We start from the raw sequence: 19,119 nt of genomic DNA, 5'->3' as shown, positions 1-19,119 counted from the left end.
ATTGCCAATCGTTCAGTAGTCTTTTCTTCAAGCTCGACATTGAAGCAAAATTTTAGGTGGTATGTTTTTTTCATCAATATTTAGCTTGAAAATAAGTCTACGTAACGCTAGGCAATGAAGAAAAAAAATTATAGGCCCTTTTGGCATTAGCACTGCGAAATATATAACACCAAAATTTTGCATGTATCATCTGGAAAGCAAAAGGAAGCGACACCAAATCATTGTGATAAATGAATTTATATAGGTATGATGAAAAAAATACTGGATCACACTGCAGATATGATTTGGGTATTGAAAAGAAAAATGCTGTTGATGACCTCAAACAATTTTTGGCTCTTGCGTGAACTTTGCCTGCAACCGCTAATGAGTTCTTGGAATACGTCGTCGATTACATAGTCGGATTTATCGCGGAGAAGCTAAAAAAAAAAAAAAACGGGCATCCAGTGTGTTACGTATGTCGCTCCTCACATCGGTGAACTCTCGTGGTAGATCGAGTACACTTCATGCACGAGTGTAATTAAAATATGCTTCGCCGTAGAAAGATTCCAGTGAGAACAGAGAGTCACTGACGTTTCGGCAGTTTCACTATCAACATACCTTTGTAACACCAGATTGCAACTGGAAATTCATCCAATTTAAAGAAACAGCACGCACTTTCAACTTGTCTGATTTAATCAAATTTTACACTTCATGAAACTTCAGTTTCCGTTATAGAAATAATCCACACGCAAGTTTTGACTTATTTCTAAGTCCCTCATCTCACGATCAGTTCGAATCGCTCCATTCGTAACTGTCCCAAACTCATATTTTTCATTATAACTACCATAAGGCGTTATTCTTACTTTATCCACGCGCTAGACAAACTGACTTGATAAGATTACTTTGGAAACAGAGCGCATCATTAGTAAGAAGATTAAAACTCCACAAGTCATTCGACCGCCAAGCCGCGAAAAGTCAACTGTCTTACGTTGAAAGTCGGTGGAGAACGAGCTGCTCCCCCCTTAAGCTCGTCAGGTCTGATCAAGGAACGAAGACCGAGTACATCATTCTATACTCGTTGGGAAGAAGGGACATTTGCAACGGGATCAGGTAAGTCGTTGCTCTTATACTTTTTCAAACACGTGTCACTCCGGTTCGAAAAATATTCAGGTCTTTATCACTCGCCGTATGAAGACTTCAGAAAGATTTTCAGTATCAAGATGACCTCTGACGTTCTTTGCTGTGATATGGTTTCATAACATATTATTCCGCGCAAAGTATATTATCGAGAGCACATAAATGAGTTGAATGCATCGTGAGAGTATATTTTTATATACATGTATGCATAGAGGCTTCTGGCGTAAAATTCATTAGCGCTACTCCCACTCACGAAACTGTTCACATTCGACAAAGATTATTGTGTCTTTACCGACGTTATTATTTTGACAGGAAAAATATTCAAAGGAAAGAAGCTAAAAGCTTAGGAAGGAAAACTTCGAAGAGTGTCGACATCGTGCCTCAGACGTGTCTCTTTGTGTTCTACGACGTGGGTGCTATTTTTTATTCCGATCATCAGGTGAGTTTCAGTGTGAGAGTAATAGAAAATGATGATGCTATTCAATGTTTCATTCTGACTAGAGTAATGGTCGAAATAAAGTTGGTCAAAAGGCATTTGAAGACTGCGGGTTTCTGCTTTGAGTCGCGAAAGTTTTTTGGATTACCTTCGAAATTGACCCCTGTAAGTTCGTTACATTGTCAGTGAAGCTCTGCAAAAGACAATTTACAAAACGGTAGCCACATTTATAGGCGAGCGGAATATCTAGAGTATATGAACCACAACTTTTTCGAATTCTCAATATACTTTCCAAACTCCTACGCGGCATATTTTAAATTCAATCCTGTTTTTTTTTAGAATACTAGGGGCTTCGCCCCTGCGCGCTTCGCGCGCCAACCCCATCTCGGCGCTACGCGCCTCGGGCACTCGGCGCTGCGCGCCTCGTTGTTCGGCGCTTCGCGCCTCACTATTTCCTTACGCATTGTCTAGTTTAGAATATAATACAAACGTTCTCGAGAGTCTCAAAATAACACAAAGTTTAATAAAAAAAAAATCACACCACAGTCAGATTTCATTTTATGAAAAATCTATCCTATAGAAGGTCGGAGGATAAATTGACGATTCTCGAAAGTCTTGATTTTTGTATTTCGGATATTTCTTTCACTTTCAAACGTGACCACCAATTCTCAAACTGTCTTTTGCCGTACTCCGCTTAAGCAGACGCACAGGAGTCAATTTTTGAGATAATGTGAAAAACTTTTTTTTTGTTTCTGAGCGGAAATCCGCCGCTTCTGAATGTATTTCAAGTCGAAGGGGAACACTAAATGCAACGATCACTTTTCACTCCACTGACATGGGCCTACCCCGTAAACACCGTTGATACACTTATACGATAACGTTGTTAAAATTTTTTTCGCAGCAATTTGCGTACACGATGGAGTCAAAAGGCAGCTTTCGGCCATCACAGTGGAAGCAGTGCCTTGCAGCGTTTGGTAGGTTTTCGAAAATAATATGCATGCGATGAAGACGTGCGTCACGTGCCATCAGAAACGATAGTTATTCTTTGTAATCCTTCCTCGAGTTTAATTGCATTGTACGTATCTTCCAATTTTCTTTTCATTTTTTAGCATCATCTCTAATGTTCAATCCAACCACCGGCGCTATTTGGTATCACCTGAATCTGCAGTCCACAGAAAGATATTTCGAGTTCATTTACCTCGTGCCTAGTGTCATCTTAGTCACAGGCGGTGCGATTCTCGCAGCAGTCTGCTCTGATTTTTGTGGACGTAAGAAAACTATGTTAGCGTCATCATTTTTCGCTGTACTTGAAATAGTTGCAATCGGTGGATTTCTTCCGCAAATCTTAAGAGAGATTCTGATCTTCGTTTATTTGTTTCATCTCGGTTTCACCTGCACTGCTATTTTTCTTTACATTTCGGAAGTTACTAGCACCAATATTCGCCAAACCGCAATGGTACTTCCACTGGTAACTGTTCAAATGATAGGATTTTTTGTGCTATCGGTCTATCAAATTTTTGACAGTTTTCGGGCATATCAGGTTGCACATGGTGTAACTATCTTGATCAGAACAGTATTATACATTGCAATAATTTTACTGTGCCCTGAGACGCCCTATTACTTGAATTCGAGAGATAGGCGCAGAGAAACTGAACAGTCTCTCAGTTTTTATACCGGATTGAGGTACGTCAGAAAAGCAGAACTGATACCGGAACCCGGTGACAATTCGCGAGTGGTGAGGTATACGCAGCAACGGAAAGACAAACTGAGGGAAATCACCGAAATGAAAAATATTCACAGTTTCGGAATGATTTTTTTGTTAATATTGATAAAATGGGGCATTGGACAGCATAACAATGCATCATTTATACAAGCAGTGATGGAAAATAGTGGAATTTTTCATGTTTTGATTGTTCGTTTCGCATCAATAGTCTTCACTATCATTCTGGCTATTGCTATAATCCTATTTTCGAAGAAATTATCTCTGTTGGCAGTGATTTCCATCAGTTTCATGGCAACTCTAATCGGAATTTGGATACAAGCTCCTGTGATAATTTCGGTACTCATTTTTGTAAAATACTTGGGTCACTTCATCTTTACTGGTGTCACGTGGTCTTCTGTAGGAGTTTCATTCACGACGAATGTCAGGGCCATCGCCATTGCTATTATAGTCAGCTTCGAAATGCTGATAGGTACCATCGTGTTCTGGATTGAGTACCAGATGTATCAAAAAGATCCTGAATATCATCCCTGGTACGTCGATGTACCTCCTGCAGTAAAATCTTACATCGACATGGGGACTCTTGTTGTCGCTTTCATCTTAGTCTTGATTTTCATTCCAAAAACGATCGAGGTGCAGCCTGAGGAAAAGTTAGAAAATTATGCTGTCGTTCGATTCGGAGCTGTGCAGTTATCACAGGTTCCGGCGGGAGTCGCGGGGCCCAGCCAGCCATTGTAGAATTAGAATCCAAAATTTCATCACCGAGAAAATTTTGAGGACTGGGTCTACCAGATGTTACTAAACCGTTTACCTATTCTTAGACGCTTTTCGTGAAATTTCATCATTTGAATTGTCCCACAGCACTGCACACTCGTGATTAAAATGGTACCCGAGAACTCGTATCGTTAGACATGGTTAAATTTATTACCACACTTTTTGTTGCATAATCGGAAACAGTTTCTCCGGATGAAATCGTGAGTCAGTTGAATACATTTTCTTATCGCGTCTTGATCATTGATTTTTTCATTCTCCTTACAATATCTCCATCATCTAAGCCTCTATTACACGCGGCTACTTTTGCGCAATACATATCCATGTATTGTGTAATACCCGGTAAAACTTTCAGCTGCCCCCTCGTTTTGGATGCGCTATTCAATATGTAATGCCAAAATGGTATCAGCCGAGATATGCAAATCAATACGGTCGGATAATTAGCACAAGCAGCCGTTGCTGTGTCAAAAATTTAAATTGAAGGTTTGCGCAGAAGCTTTAGTTGCCTGGATGAAGCTATCCCCATGTGACCCAGCGATTCGTCTGAAACTTGACATAATTTCTGAATTGTACACAAAAAACTGCAAGCATCTCTTTGGTCTCAACGATGCATAGTTTTCAAACGTCGGATACAGTATAGTGTTTGAAAAACAGGGCAGAAAATATCATTCCTTACGGAATTTTTGGTAATTTGAATATTGTGTTAATTGTATTACTCGACTGATCTTGGTTAATGGTGCAGAGACCAAGTCAAAGGCAACTCAGAATTTGCGAAGGAAAACTGATGTTTTGATGATTTCTGCAATACAACGATTATTTCGAATTCCGCAATGGTCATCTCAAACTAACATTCAGCGATGTATGAACAATCACGTTTTCTCATTCTGGTGTTGATCCATCTGTCAGAATTCAAACCTGACAAGCAATGAAGTTTGTCTAATGATACCAAAAAACTTCTATCAAATAAAAATATAAGATTCTGTTGGTGATTTCCAAATGACCATCGGCTCAATTTTGGCTCCTCCAACCAAGGTCAGTCGAGTACCAATACTAATTTTCGTATTTCTCGAATTCATGCAGTTCATTTCTGAAATAGATTTCTCTGAAATGCCTTATTTTCATTATAAGTCAGTCTCTCGTTGTTGACAGTTACTTCTCATAACATCCCTATTTCGACCATTTCGCCATTCCATACGTCTCTTAAATTTCGGAACATATTCAATTCGTCAACTGAGATTCTGTTTTTCCGGACGTCTCTCACGAGTGCAGTGTTTCACTTTCTACTTCTCATCTAATTATTCAGGTCGCGTCACGTATCCACTACTGAAATTTTTCTCATCATTCCGTGCTTGTCGAGGAGAAAGAAGAATAGTGACGTACGTAAGCCAGACGAGTTCATACCGTAACGACGTTTTTTTGTCATCCTCAGTTGAGGGGTACCGTCGAATCTTCGGTGCAATTTCCCAAATCGACCTTGAACAATCAGTTGAGGAGATCGTCGGACGCCAGATTCTCATGTAAAGATTTTTAGACAGCAAAGGATCGTTACGTTACGATCATAACCCGAGAATTCGGTAAGTGGATTAGCGAAGCTCAGGTACTCAGGTCGGTCTGGAAGAGTGGTGGTATTCGCCAGCTGGAATTATAATCGAACGAATCAAGTCAAGTTAGAGAAAATGCATGTCAACTGGATAATCAGTTTCGTGGTACACAAATCTTTTTTCTGTTTTTTGTGCCATTCGCTACGGATCAGTTCGAAACGCATAACTTCACTAAAATTGGCGAAAAAAATTATTGAAGGTAAAAGGCCTTATAATTGATGGACACGCCCTTTCGGGACCAAAATATATTTTTCTGTATCACACTTACAGGCAAATGTTGTTTCTTGACAAATGAAAAATAAAGAATAAGGTCACATCTACCATTTTTGTGTTTTTTGCGTGAACGACGCAAAAATCTTTGAAACATGAGGATTCGCTGATTTCAGGAGGAGTATTCAAAAATTTTCATCATCTCAAAAAATAATATCAAACGCAACGACATAAAGTAGCCTACATACGACCTTACGTTTGTCTTTTTCCTTCCTTCGTCATAAAATAGGTAGTCTTAACAATAATTCAGGTGAGCCGCCCACACGCGTGCGTCAGAGGAATTCTCGAAATATTTCCTGAAGATCAAATAAATGCCCGAAAATACTGGAAGGTATTTTTCAGGATAACACGTTCGACGCGCACATGCAGTGCAATGAAACCATCCATCGAATAGTATGCGTTATGGGTAGGATGCCGCAATAATAGAATAGGTTAATTTTTAAGTATGAACACAAAATAAGAGGGGACTGTCACCTACACCCGTGTGAAGTCTGGGGGTAGGAATGTATGGGCAAATTCAAAGACGCGAAACATTTTTTCTTCTTCTTGATTGGTTTCACTCTCTGGAATTTGTTGGAAGTCAATCCGAAGATTTGCCAGACTTTTGCCAACTCAAAGGGAGACTCTTTTCAACAAGCGTCACTACTTCAGTTTTTGCGTCTGAATAGAGGAGACTGTAATTTATGCTTTCGAACAGAGCAGTACTTTTAATTTGTGCATTCATTTAATGCGGTTCTCCAAAGTTCTCTCACTTTTGTTAAACGCACAATTTGTAAGAATCCTTTCATGGGAATTCATACCATCTCTTTTGTAAGACCTAGTTACATTCAGAACTTCACGTTAAGTCAAATACTTTCATCCTTCGTTATTGTGTACTTCAAATTTAATCATTTCATGTCGTAAACATTTTGTTGTAATGTTTCTAATCTAATCATTTCAATAAATAAACATCGTGTTACTGTGTTCTGAACTTTGATTTTGTAAGTAATTAATTCAACCACCGATCCTAACAAAGTTCCTAAAAGTAATTTTTAAACCTCCCATCGAGCACGCAGACCTAGTCCCAGCCCCAATCATCGAAATCAACGAAAAGCAAGTGGTATCGTTTTCAATACCAAAGTTCATTTCCTCTCCACACGATCGTAAAAAATGGTTAGTAAATACAAATAACCGAGGAGGCTATTTCTCATACAGTGTGTAGGGGGGACTCAGAAAAGCTTAACTTGAAATTGTCGACCAGGATTCCCTATGAGCTTTATCCACCAATCTGTTTTTTTTTTATTTTGTTTTTGCGATAACTCAGCCCTGTGTCAAGATGCAGAAATTGCGATCGTATACTTTTTTGTTCCGTTTTCACGCTTCACAGTTTAGGTCATATGAATTGTTCACCTCCCGTTGATCGTTATTGAGATATCGAACGAGAGAGTGAAAAATTAAGAGTTTCAATATCTGAACTTGTAACTTTCGGTTTAACCCTAAAAAAATGTTTGGGGGTTGGAAACCTTTGAATTATATGAGTCTGAATACTGCACCTTTTTGAGAATTCAATCTTCAAATGCATTTTCCTATACTCTGTAACGTCGCATTTTTTATGTCTGTCACAAGTGGCTTCCTGAACCCCGGGCGGAACCAAAATTTCGGGGTCTTCGAGATCGAGTAGCGAAGTATTTATAAAAGAGCGGCAGAACTGTAGTCACGCATTCGAAAATACGGAAGGGCGCACTGTAGCGAATAGTGATTAAGATATTTCAGGATTTTTTTTTCATTGTTCGAGTTTTAACGGCCTGAAGCAGGAAGTCAGCAACGAAATCGAGGAAATTGCGGAGCGACGGAATAGCGATGATCTCGAAGGAAGGATGTCGAGGCTGCAGAGGGAAAATCAACGAAGATTCCTGCATCACGGGAATCCAAGGCGGACGCGATTCCCTCTGGCGGCCGCACGTCGCAGACAATCCCCTGCTAACCCGGCCAAGAGTTGACCGCCGAATTTGCAAAGGATCGACTAGCGTCTGGGGGGTGGGGGGATCACCGCCCCTCTCACCGCCGGGAGATCGCAGAGCTGCGCGGAGGACGAAATTACGATCTGGCGTCAAGTTCTGCGCCGCGATGCTACGAAGGATGCGCGCACGAGTTGCGCAGTCTACGAAATCCATTATTGCGTATTCTTTGGGTATGACGTCACGTAGGGCATAGCGTATCGAGATCCGTGTTGCGGCATGTCGTCGATTTTTTGAAATCACTAGTTTTGGCGACCGTTCTAGATAGTCACGTCTCGGAGTATCTAAACCACGCAATAGAGATTTTTTCCGGCCAAAAATTTTAGCAGGATACCGTGAGCACCATCGCACAAAAGACAGTCCGTAGATGTATAGTGTTATGTTTTCGACTCGCAAATACGGGCGGTTAATTTGTTATAAACAAAAAACATCAAAAAAACGATTTTTTTTCGTTTTTCGCTTGTAAAAGCTGAACTGACAGAGCAATCTTTATAATCTGAGGAGATGAATTGTAGGAAATGAAAATACGAAAGAAAATGAGCCCTATACGGTCTCGATCGGATTAATATAAACGGAGAAAATTTGGAAAAACCTAAAAAGCTGCGTTTTTTTAAAAATTCATTACTCCACCATTTTCAAAGTTGCAGCGCGGGCTTTTCGCGAGAAAGTAGTGATTCACGGGTACTTTACGTGTGCATAATCCAGGCGCTGTCGGATAATCAGGTTTTGCGTAATTGCGATTTTAATTTTTTCATGACGTATCTTGCAGAGAGGCTGGATGCTCTGGTAGTGGTACGATTTTCATTTTGAAAACGGATTTTGAAAGTAGAAGTATATCGCTACAAAACGTCTATCCTGATTTTTCGTGAAGATGCTGCGAAATGGATGAAAAATGGCCGTAAACATGACGAAAAACGGCAGAGAGCGTGAAAGCGGTCGAATTTGTATTTGTGCGCCGCGCGCTTGTATTACTATATATGCTCACCACCCCGCGTCTGCCTCATACCCCCACTACTCTACCGTTTTCGCGGTATATTTACCGATACCTTAACAACTGAATGTCATTTCAGCTACTACTAGGTTTAGATCTATCACATGTATGAAAACTAGTAGCTTAGCTAAAATAACTCATTGAAAATGTAATAGACTCCCGGACTAGAAGGGAAATTAGCCAAAATCTACTCAAAACTACACGTCACAGACCGGCGTGATTTTATTGCATTTTTTTCAATAGTAAGAGGGACACTGGGATCATTAATAAATAATACGAGATTTGACGATTCAAATTGAGTCGATAAAGTACATGATCTAGTAGTAATTAGTAGCTATCAAATTTTTGTCAACTCGAAACAGTAGTTGGACGAAATAATTCAGCAGAGCTTTTGTCAAACGGTAGATGACAAGGTATCGAAGTTTACGAAATTATAGAGATCCGCAGCAGGATCGGCAGCTTCGCTAATTCAGTAACAGCAGAAATTAGTCAAGTACGGCAGGCTTCTGATAATTAACTTGGGATACATTTAAATACGATAGTTTGCAGTAACTAATTTGAATGAGAGCGTATTGAATGATGTAAATTGCGGGAGAGCTTATTCAAGAGGAAATTGTTGGTGGAAGTCAGAAACGATGGATTACGATACTTCAAATTCGAGAGAGTTTTCAAGCCGAACGTTGAAAGCGAATTCGAGAGATAATTTTGACAGCAAATCTGACAGAGAACTTACGAAAGGAAGAGGAAGCTCAGATACAGGAAAGTAATCGATATACGACTTACTTGCTGTAGAATCGAAGATACCTAATTGTAAGTAAGAAACAAGGGTACACCCGTTTATTTGAATAGGTGATTGAAATGTTATACATGGTTGAGGATTCGTTTTCTTGGGTGTCTTTTACACCTAATGCAACGCCAAATACTGCATAAAAATCCATGTAACTTTAAGATAATTTCAGTCTGTGAAATTCAGAAATAATGAAGGTAGCGTAAAATCCATACCCTTATTTCTTCAAAACATCATTTCGAACTCGAATAAAAAGATTTATATTTTAAACTCTGTTTCACGACTTGTGAATCGTTTTTTTTTTTTTATTTTTAATAAAAATGCGCTTTTGTCGAATACCCGCCAAGTTACCTCATCCTTATTTCCCGTCTTCCAGTGTATAAGCATGTATTAATTGTATTATTTAGTTTGATTCGGAATAAATTGGACACATGTTTTGGTATGCATGATGAACATTACCAATATTTCGTATTTTATTTTATATCAAATATCTAACAGTAGCCGAAAACAAGTGTCATATTCATCCATTCATCCATTCGATCAATCACTCATTCAAAACATGAATTATTTATTAAAAGTTGTATATCAGTTTGAAATTGTCGTGGTGAATCGCCCTCCGTCAGTTTAATTTGTTCCACTACCATTTGTCATTTATTTGCACAGTCTCTCTTTCCGTTTTTCTTTTACGTTGAAATTTGTTCTGACAATTGGAACTCATGCGGCTTAATTTGCAATGCTCTTCGCTCTAAGATATTAACTGTCGAAGATGATGGAAAACACATTTTTATTCTTCTTCTCTACGCCAGAGCGTTTAAACTGCACGATTCTGATTGAACGCCTATACCAATCGACTTCAAGTTTGAAACACAGGTATTTGGCATCGAAATCTAGCCCTGCACAACAAATTTTGAATTTTGAACAGTAACGAAAAAATCATATCATGTAATATGTATATATACGTGACAGCAAAAATTGGCAAACGGATATAGATTCGGCACATTCAAACCTTCGGACTTGTGTTATTGTTTATTATCATTGACATCTGCATTACGGGCTCTAGTGATTGCACAAAAGATATCCTTCAAGCTAGGTGTAAATCAAGAATCGAACCAACAAAGATGCGATATTCTCTAATCGATGCAAATTTGTTAAACAGCCTGAATATCAGTGAGAAACATTTGTGTCACGCACAAATGCCTAGCAAGAGAATGCTCAGGAAAAGGTTGTTCGTTCGTCATGAATCTGATAAAACAATATTAACCAGATATACAGGAAGAATAGTCATTACGCCTCAACTCATAGGGTATTTTACGTACGTTGATTCTCATCAGATTACATTTATTCACGTAACATGTAGAAATGAATATATCAGCCTCAACCTTTTCATTTCTACCAAATACATGACTCATTTGTTTATTGATTTGTATGCTTTGGACAGCATACAAATAATGGGGGAACGCTCCGACAATGAATTTCATGGAATGCTATTACCTTAATCGCCCTGATACTGTCTTGCAACAGGGTACTTTTGTATTCGGATACTCGGTGTAAAATTGACGTCTGATTGATCCAGAAGTGCAGTGCGGTGGTTCATCTTTTCTGTTTTATAGTTGAATTTGTTCCTCCCTGGTGACCAGACGGCAGGTATGCCTATCAAGAGCTGAAGGGACGAACCATTGCCCGGCACGTAGGCTAATAGCAAAGCGCGGACCATGGAGAGAGACCTTGGTAAGATTTGACTGCGCGGCACAGAGCGCATGCATACACGACGTGTTGTGTTACTTTGGGCCAGGGCGTAAGTGTGGTGGATAACAAGTCTCCGCGGAATCCAGGATAGTAGGCGATTGTCCTCGACAAGAGAAATTGCCGACCGCTGGAAGCGGATTCGTTCGTGCTTCGATATAAGTGAAGAAATAAAGAACGTTTCGTCATATCTAAATGATCTTGATGCAGAAAGTAAATATGTATAATACTTGACATTCTTGCCGCTTAGAGCAGAATATAACAGCCGACGAAGATGATGATAACGAATTGGAAATTGAAATTGAGCGACCAGAAGAGCAAGACGATGACGAACAAGAGTAATATAGGGCCGCATGCTTGCTATTAATAATGCAAATAATAGGAAAAAATCCCCCTCGCATTCAAACTTGGATTGAAATACATTTACGAGAAATTGATGGTTGTTGCATCCTCGATCTCCTCTGCCCCTACCCACTAGTTTTATCTTTTTTATTACCTCTTAATTTAATACATTTATATTTTATATTTTTATCTTTTACTTTTATTTTTGCGTCTCCGTATGCATTGCATGCATACGGCTCTCTTTATCACCTTTTTATAACATCTGGAAATGAACACGTGCAACGGATAGATCCGTATGGGTCTATCTCAAGTGTCTGTTTGGGCAATATTGGCCCGAACATTAAAATAAGGATATCTTTATTATATACAAACATAAAACGGAAATTCCTACCCGCACGTGTGGTAAAGGCGGGATAGTTAATGATAAATTCTCATGCTACACCGTACCCGATGGGCGGGGGTAGTCTTGACGAATAGAAAAACTCAAAATTTTATCAGGCCCTCCTGATTGGTCCAGCATCCCTTAAGGATACTGGTAACCAATCAGGAAGTAGTTCAGACAAGACCACCCGAATCTTTTAAAAGAGAGTAGTCAATGAGTAGTCAATGAGTAGTCAATGAGTAGTCAAACAGTAGTCGATCAAGTAGTCAGTCAGCTTTTAAGAAGAAGTCTTTCTCTCAGTTTTTTATTACAAAATCCAATCACGTCAAGCGCTGAGCGAACTCCGCGTTATTTTACTCAAACACAAACTTCCTTTCTACCATAGTACATAACTAACCTCATTTTTATCGAATAAACGTATAATTGTAATTAAACCCATATCGAGTGTAAACCAGTCATTTAATACCGTATACCTCCTCGCCGAGCACGCAGAGCCGCCCCACAGAGCCGCCCCACAGAGCCCGAAAATCAACTGCTAACAACAAAGGTAAGTGACCATTTTTACATCAAAGCCAGTTTAATTAAGGGGGGAACGGTGTCAACAAATTCAAATAATATATCCGGAAAATTTAGTCTCAACTAAGCGTTATACGTATCGAGTGGTTTGGTCTTCAGCCGACCCAGCTCATAACATGGTCAATAAAAATGTAATTGTAATAAACCGTACTATGTATTGGATTTCACAGTTGACCCAGCGTTTTCATATATGTAAGGCGCTTCCCACTTTTTGCGCTCTATTCTAATTCAGAACAAATATGTAGAAAGTTTTATGCTCTCAAACTTTTCTTATAACTCCAAATGTCATTTAGAGCAATGGAAGCAAGATAATTACCAAAAATCGGTTTTTGTGATCTTTGACCTTGATTATCTTGATTCGCGTAAACGGGATTTTATGAAACTTTTGAGCTAACTTATTAAATGTCAACAAAAAGAATTAAGTAAGTTCATAACTTATCATCTTCCATTCCGAGGTTGAATCCTTATTTGACTGGACTATTCTGAGACTTAGTTTTTAGTGCTTAATTGTAAGATCTCGATACAGATTAAAAAAATATGTATCAGCAACTTGGCCATACTGTCGATACCAACACGGTCACATTCCGGATATCTCGACTTCCAACATCAAATTTAAAAATATTTCGCAAGCACTCTTTGATTTGTCTCCTCTAGATCCCTAATCTTACGATCAGTTCAAAACGCTCCATTTGCAACTGTTCCAAACTCACATTTTTCAGTACGGCTACCATAAGGCGTTATACATGCTTCTGCTACGCGTTGGACAGACTGAATTGATAAGATTACTTCGGTAAAAACCGCAACGTTAGTAGGGGGCTCAGAACTCCACCAGTCATTCGACTGCGAAGTCGCGGAAAGTCAACTGTGTTGCCTTGAAAGTCGACAACGAACGAGCTGCTCCTCGTAAGCTCGTCAGATCTGATCAACGAACGAAGACCACTTCGATTTCTCTACTTCGAATGGAAGCGAGTTGAGGCACTGAACGAGTTCGTCACATCATTCTATACTTGTCGGGAAGAAAGGGACATCAGCAACAGGATCGGGCAAATTGTTGCTCGCATCGTTTTTCATACACGTGTCACGGCGGTCCGACGAGTATTCAGGTCTTTATCGCTCGCCGTATTAGCAATTTATAATTATTTATATAATAATTTCAGTATCAAGATGACCCGTAATGTTCTCCGCTGTGATATTATTTCATAACATCTTATTGCGCGTGAATTAAATCATCCAAAGCACAGAAATGAGTCGAATTCACAATTAGCGTGCATGCAGGCCTATGGCGTAACATTCGTCAACGCTACTACTATTTCGGAAACTGTTCACATTCAACCCTAGATTGCCACACCGGGGTCCCTGAGACCCCAGAGTAATTTTCAGATGCTCGTCCTTGAATAGCTTGACGGGGATGAGCTTGGAACTGTAACGTGAAAAGTGTTCGGGGTCTCTTCAAATAGTGATACGGGTCGGTGCGATCAGTTGCCGTGGATCCACTGAGCAGCGATTGTTGAAGTGGATCCGGCCCAGTGTGGAAAAGACGTAACTTTCTTGAGGATGAGTACGACTTCCAATTCAATTCATTTTATGTTCATAATATTATACATTTCTTCCGCATTCTCATTATTATTTTTTTTCCCCTTATTAATCGAAATAATTGTAAAACTCGAGATGGACGCTTCATTAGAGCTCTGTATTGACCGCTCGTGTATCGCTCGATTCGAGTTGAAGATCTACCGAGTAAATATTTGTAGACAATGAGCCATACAAATATTACCAACGTATTTTATAGTAAAAACATGTAGACCCGGAGTAAAATATGCAGCTGCGAGGAGGTAGAAGCGCTGCTTTGGTCGCAGCCATTAGGAGAGCGCTTTGCTACTTCAAACTTGACCCAGTATAACTTTGAATAACGTAAATGGTTTGTCATTGTATTGACTGAGAAATGAACCTAATAAATACTTTATATTATACGTGGATATTCATAAAATTACGTTTTCCCTCGAGCCGGTATTTGATTTCTGAAATTGTTGAATGTTTTTACAAATGTGGGGAATCGTGGGGCACAAGGATCCCCCTAAAAAATTTGCCAAAAGCAATTTTTTTTTTTTTCATTGCCATTGCCAAATTTTCATAACTTTGATATACTTACCAAATTTGTGAGAATACGTGATACGATATACCCGTGGCACGATAGACCCTTCGAAAAATTAGAAGACCAAAAAGTTCTAAAGATTTAGGAAAAATTATATTTTAGATAAAGGCCATTTTCTCCATAATATAAACCTTTTTGTTCCTAAATATTATTAGGTTAACAATGTCTCATTCCTCGCATGTAGAACTAAAGGATGCAGTGGTATTGAAAAAAAAGAACTAAAGCTTTTTCACCGTTTTTTGGAGGGTATCCGTCGTGCCCCAGGGATTTTTATAATTTTTTGTTTCTTTAATTTGTCAATGCAATGATGGATTTGCTCGAGATAGATTGTAATAACTTGTACACGGTGCTCAAAAGCCACAAGAAATAATTAGTTGCTTAGGGGGTCCGTCGTACTCCACGTTTGCCTACGTGTGAATAAATTACGCAGAGAATTGGTAGTGAATGTCATACACGAAAACACATAGATTAAAGCAAAAGTTTTAGGTGCAAATATAAAGTGTTCTACACCGTCGTGAAAATGGCCGGAAAAGTGGAAGTTGGAAAATTTTTCATATTGACGATTTGCAGTTTTGTTCATACTATTGAAATATTCTCTTGTAAAATTTTGTTTTCCATGTTTTGAAATGCGCCCTTCAAGATGCTGGACGAATTTGAGGAATTGGGCTGCTAGGACGGGAGATATAAATTTATGTCAAATATGTCAATTTTAACTGTAGTTGTGAAGGAAAATCTGAATAGAGTCCCTGAAACCCCGGTGTGGCAACGACGTGGGCAAAAATAAGTGTGGCAATCTAGGGTTGACATAGATGATTGTTCCATTACTGTCGTGATTATTCTGATAGTTAACACATTCAAAGGAAAGAGGCTGAAAGCCCAGGAGAAAAACTCTCAAAGAGAGTCAACTTCATGCCTTGTACGATGGTGTTCCACGGCGTCAGTGCTGCTTTTCATTTCGTTCTTTGGGGGGGTTCCAATGTGAGAGTAGTAGGTCATGATCGTTTTATGTGATGTTCCATTGTGACTAAACTAACGGTCGAAATAGAGTAAACCAAAATCTGCTTTGAATGACAAAAAGTTTTTTGAATTATCTCAAAAGTTTACTCCTGTACGTCCGTTTCAATAGAGCTCTGTAGAAGACGCTTTACAAACCGGTAGCTACCGATTTTTGGAATTCTCAATATATCCTCCAGGCTCCTAAAGAACACATTTTAGATGCGATCTTTTATTTTTCATCAACTAATAGGAACGTCCCCAAACGTTTCAAAACAACACGAAGTCTAATATAAAAATCGTAACTGAGTTAAATTTTATTTGATGAGAAATCCGCCCTAGAGGAGCTCAGAGGATGAATTGACGATTCTCAAAAGTCTTGATTTTTGTATTCCGGACTTTTCTTTCGCTTTCAAACGTAACCACCGTTTCTCAAACCGTGTTTTGCAGTGCTCGACTTGAACAAACGCACAGGAGTCAATTTATCAGACAATTTGAAAAACTTTTTTGTGTTTTTGAGGGAAAATTTTTTGTGTCTCAATGCATTTCAGTTCACTCTGTTTCATTCATTAGTCTAGTCAAAACGAAACGATGAATGAAACGATCATTTTTCACTACTCTTACATTGGCACCCCCCGTAAACACCGTTGATACACTTGTACGATAATGGGGATTAATTTTTTTCGCAGCCTTTTGTGTACACGATGGAGTCAAGCGGCAGCTTTCGGTTATCACAGTGGAAGCAGTGCCTTGCAGTGTTTGGTAGGTTTCCGAAAATAATATGCATGCGATGAAGACGTGCGTCACGTGCCATCTGAAATGATAGTTATTCTTTGTAATCCTTCCTCGAGCTTAATAGTATTGTACGTATCTTCCAATTTTCTTTCCATTTTTCAGCATCATCTCTAATGTTCAATCCAACCACCGCCGCTGTTTGGTATTACCTGAAGCCCACAGAAAGATATTTCGAGTTCATTTACCTCGTGCCTAGTGTCATCTTAGTCACAGGCGGTGCGATTCTCGCAGCAGTCTGCTCTGATTTTTGTGGACGTAAGAAAACTATGTTAGCGTCATCATTTTTCGCTGTACTTGAAATTGTTGCATTCGGTAAATTTCTTCCAAAAATCATAGGAGAGATTCTGATCTTCGTTTATTTGTTTCATCTCGGTTTCACCTGGACTGCTATTTTTCTTTACATTTCGGAAGTTACTAGCACCAATATTCGCCAAACCGCAATGGTACTTCCACTGGTAACTGCTCTAATGATAGGATTTATTGGGCTATCGGTCTATCAAATTTTTGAGAGTTTTTGGGCATTTGAGGTTGCTTATATTGTAACTATCTTGATCGGAACAGTATTATACATTCCAATAATTTTACTGTGCCCTGAGACGCCCTATTACTTGAATTCGAGAGATAGGCGCAGAGAAACTGAACAGTCTCTCAGTTTTTATACCGGATTGAGGTACGTCAGAAGAGCAGAACTGATACCGGAACCCGGTGACAATTCGCGAGTGGTGAGGTATACGCAGCAACGGAAAGACAAACTAAAGGAAATCACCGAACTGAAAAATATTCACAGTTTCGGAATGATTTTTTTGTTAATATTGATAAAATGGGGCATTGGACAGCATAACAATGCATCATTTATACAAGCAGTGATGCGAAATAGTGAAGTTTTTCATGCTTTGATTGTTCATTTCGCATCACTAGTCTTCACTATCATTCTGGCTATAGCTATAATCCTATTTTCGAAGAAATTATCTCTGTTGGCAGTAATTGTCATCAGTTTCATGGCAACTCTAATCGGAATTTGGATACAAGCTCCTGTGATAATTTCGTTACTCATTTTTGTGAAATACTTGGGTTACTTGATCTTTACTGGTGTCACGTGGTCTTCTGTAGGAGTTTCATTCACGCCGAATGTCAGGGCCATCGCCATTGCTATTATAGTCAGCTTCGAAATGCTGATAGGTACCATCGTGTTCTGGATTGAGTACCAGATGTATCAAAAAGATCCTGAATATTATCCCTGGTACCTCGATGTACCTCCTGCAGTAAAATCTTACATCGACATGGGGACTCTTGTTGTCGCTTTCATCTTAGTCTTGATTTTCATTCCAAAAACGATTGAGGTGCAGCCTGAGGAAGAGTTTGAAAATTATGCTGTCGTTCGATTCGGAGCTGTGCAGTTATCACAGGTTCCGGCGGGAGCCGCGGGGCCCAGCCAGCCATTGTAGAATCAGAATCCAAAATTTGATCACCGAGAAAATTTTGAGGACTGGGTCTACCAGATGTTACTGAACCGTTTACCTATTCTTAGACGCTTTTCGTGAAATTTCATCATTTAGATAGTCCCACAGCACTGCACACTCATGATTAAAATGGTACCCGAGAACTCGTATCGTTAGACATGGTTAAATTTATTACCACACTTTTTGTTGCATAATCGGAAACAGTTTCTCCGGATGAAATCGTGAGTCAGTTGAATACATTTTCTTATCGCGTCTTGATCATTGATTTTTTCATTCTCCTTACAATATCTCCATCATCTAAGCCTCTATTACACGCGGCTACTTTTGCGCAATACATATCCATTTATTGTGTAATACCCGGTAAAACTTTCAGCTGCCCCCTCGTTTTGGATGCGCTATTCAATATGTAATGCCAAAATGGTATCAGCCGAGATATGCAAGTCAATACGGTCGGATAATTAGCACAAGCAGCCGTTGCTGTGTCAAAAATTTAAATTGAAGGTTTGCGCAGAAGCTTTAGTTGCCTGGATGAAGCTATCCCCATGTGACCCAGCGATTCGTCTGAAACTTGACATAATTTCTGAATTGTACACAAAAAACTGCAAGCATCTCTTTGGTCTCAACGATGCATAGTTTTCAAACGTCGGATACAGTATAGTGTTCGAAAAACAGGCAGAAAATATCATTCCTTACGGAATTTTTGGTAATTTGAATATTGTGTCAATTGTATTACTCGACTGATCTTGGTTAATGGTGCAGAGACCAAGTCAAAGGCAACTCAGAATTTGCGAAGGAAAACTGATGTTTTGATGATTTCTGCAATACAACGATTATTTCGAATTCCGCAATGGTCATCTCAGACTAACATTCAGCGATGTATGAACAATCACGTTTTCTCATTCTGGTGTTGATCCATCTGTCAGAATTCAAACCTGACAAGCAATGAAGTGTGTCTAATGATACCAAAAAACTTCTATCAAATAAAAA

General features: G+C 39.2%; 1 protein-coding gene and 1 long non-coding RNA gene across 2 annotated transcripts; both read left to right on the top strand.

Annotated features, from left to right (window-relative positions):
• The first annotated feature begins 1,363 nt into the window (after positions 1-1,363).
• On the top strand, positions 1,364-6,884 carry LOC124293136 (solute carrier family 2, facilitated glucose transporter member 4-like). The gene is made up of 3 exons (XM_046732869.1): positions 1,364-1,555; positions 2,454-2,526; positions 2,662-6,884. Exons 2-3 carry the CDS (start codon positions 2,469-2,471, stop codon positions 4,008-4,010), a joined length of 1,407 nt encoding a protein of 468 aa, XP_046588825.1. The 5' UTR covers positions 1,364-1,555; positions 2,454-2,468; the 3' UTR covers positions 4,011-6,884.
• Positions 6,885-13,569: 6,685 nt separating this feature from the next.
• LOC107218258 lies at positions 13,570-16,980 on the top strand. Its single transcript, XR_006903068.1, has 3 exons — positions 13,570-13,835; positions 16,567-16,639; positions 16,775-16,980. It is a non-coding gene; the product is annotated as an uncharacterized LOC107218258 (long non-coding RNA).
• The last annotated feature ends 2,139 nt before the right edge of the window (positions 16,981-19,119 follow it).

Source organism: Neodiprion lecontei, chromosome 2 (genome assembly GCF_021901455.1).
Source record: "Neodiprion lecontei isolate iyNeoLeco1 chromosome 2, iyNeoLeco1.1, whole genome shotgun sequence".
NCBI lineage: Eukaryota > Metazoa > Arthropoda > Insecta > Hymenoptera > Diprionidae > Neodiprion > Neodiprion lecontei.
Note: the sequence above shows the minus strand (reverse complement) of the source record. Positions and strands in the feature narration are given on the sequence as shown.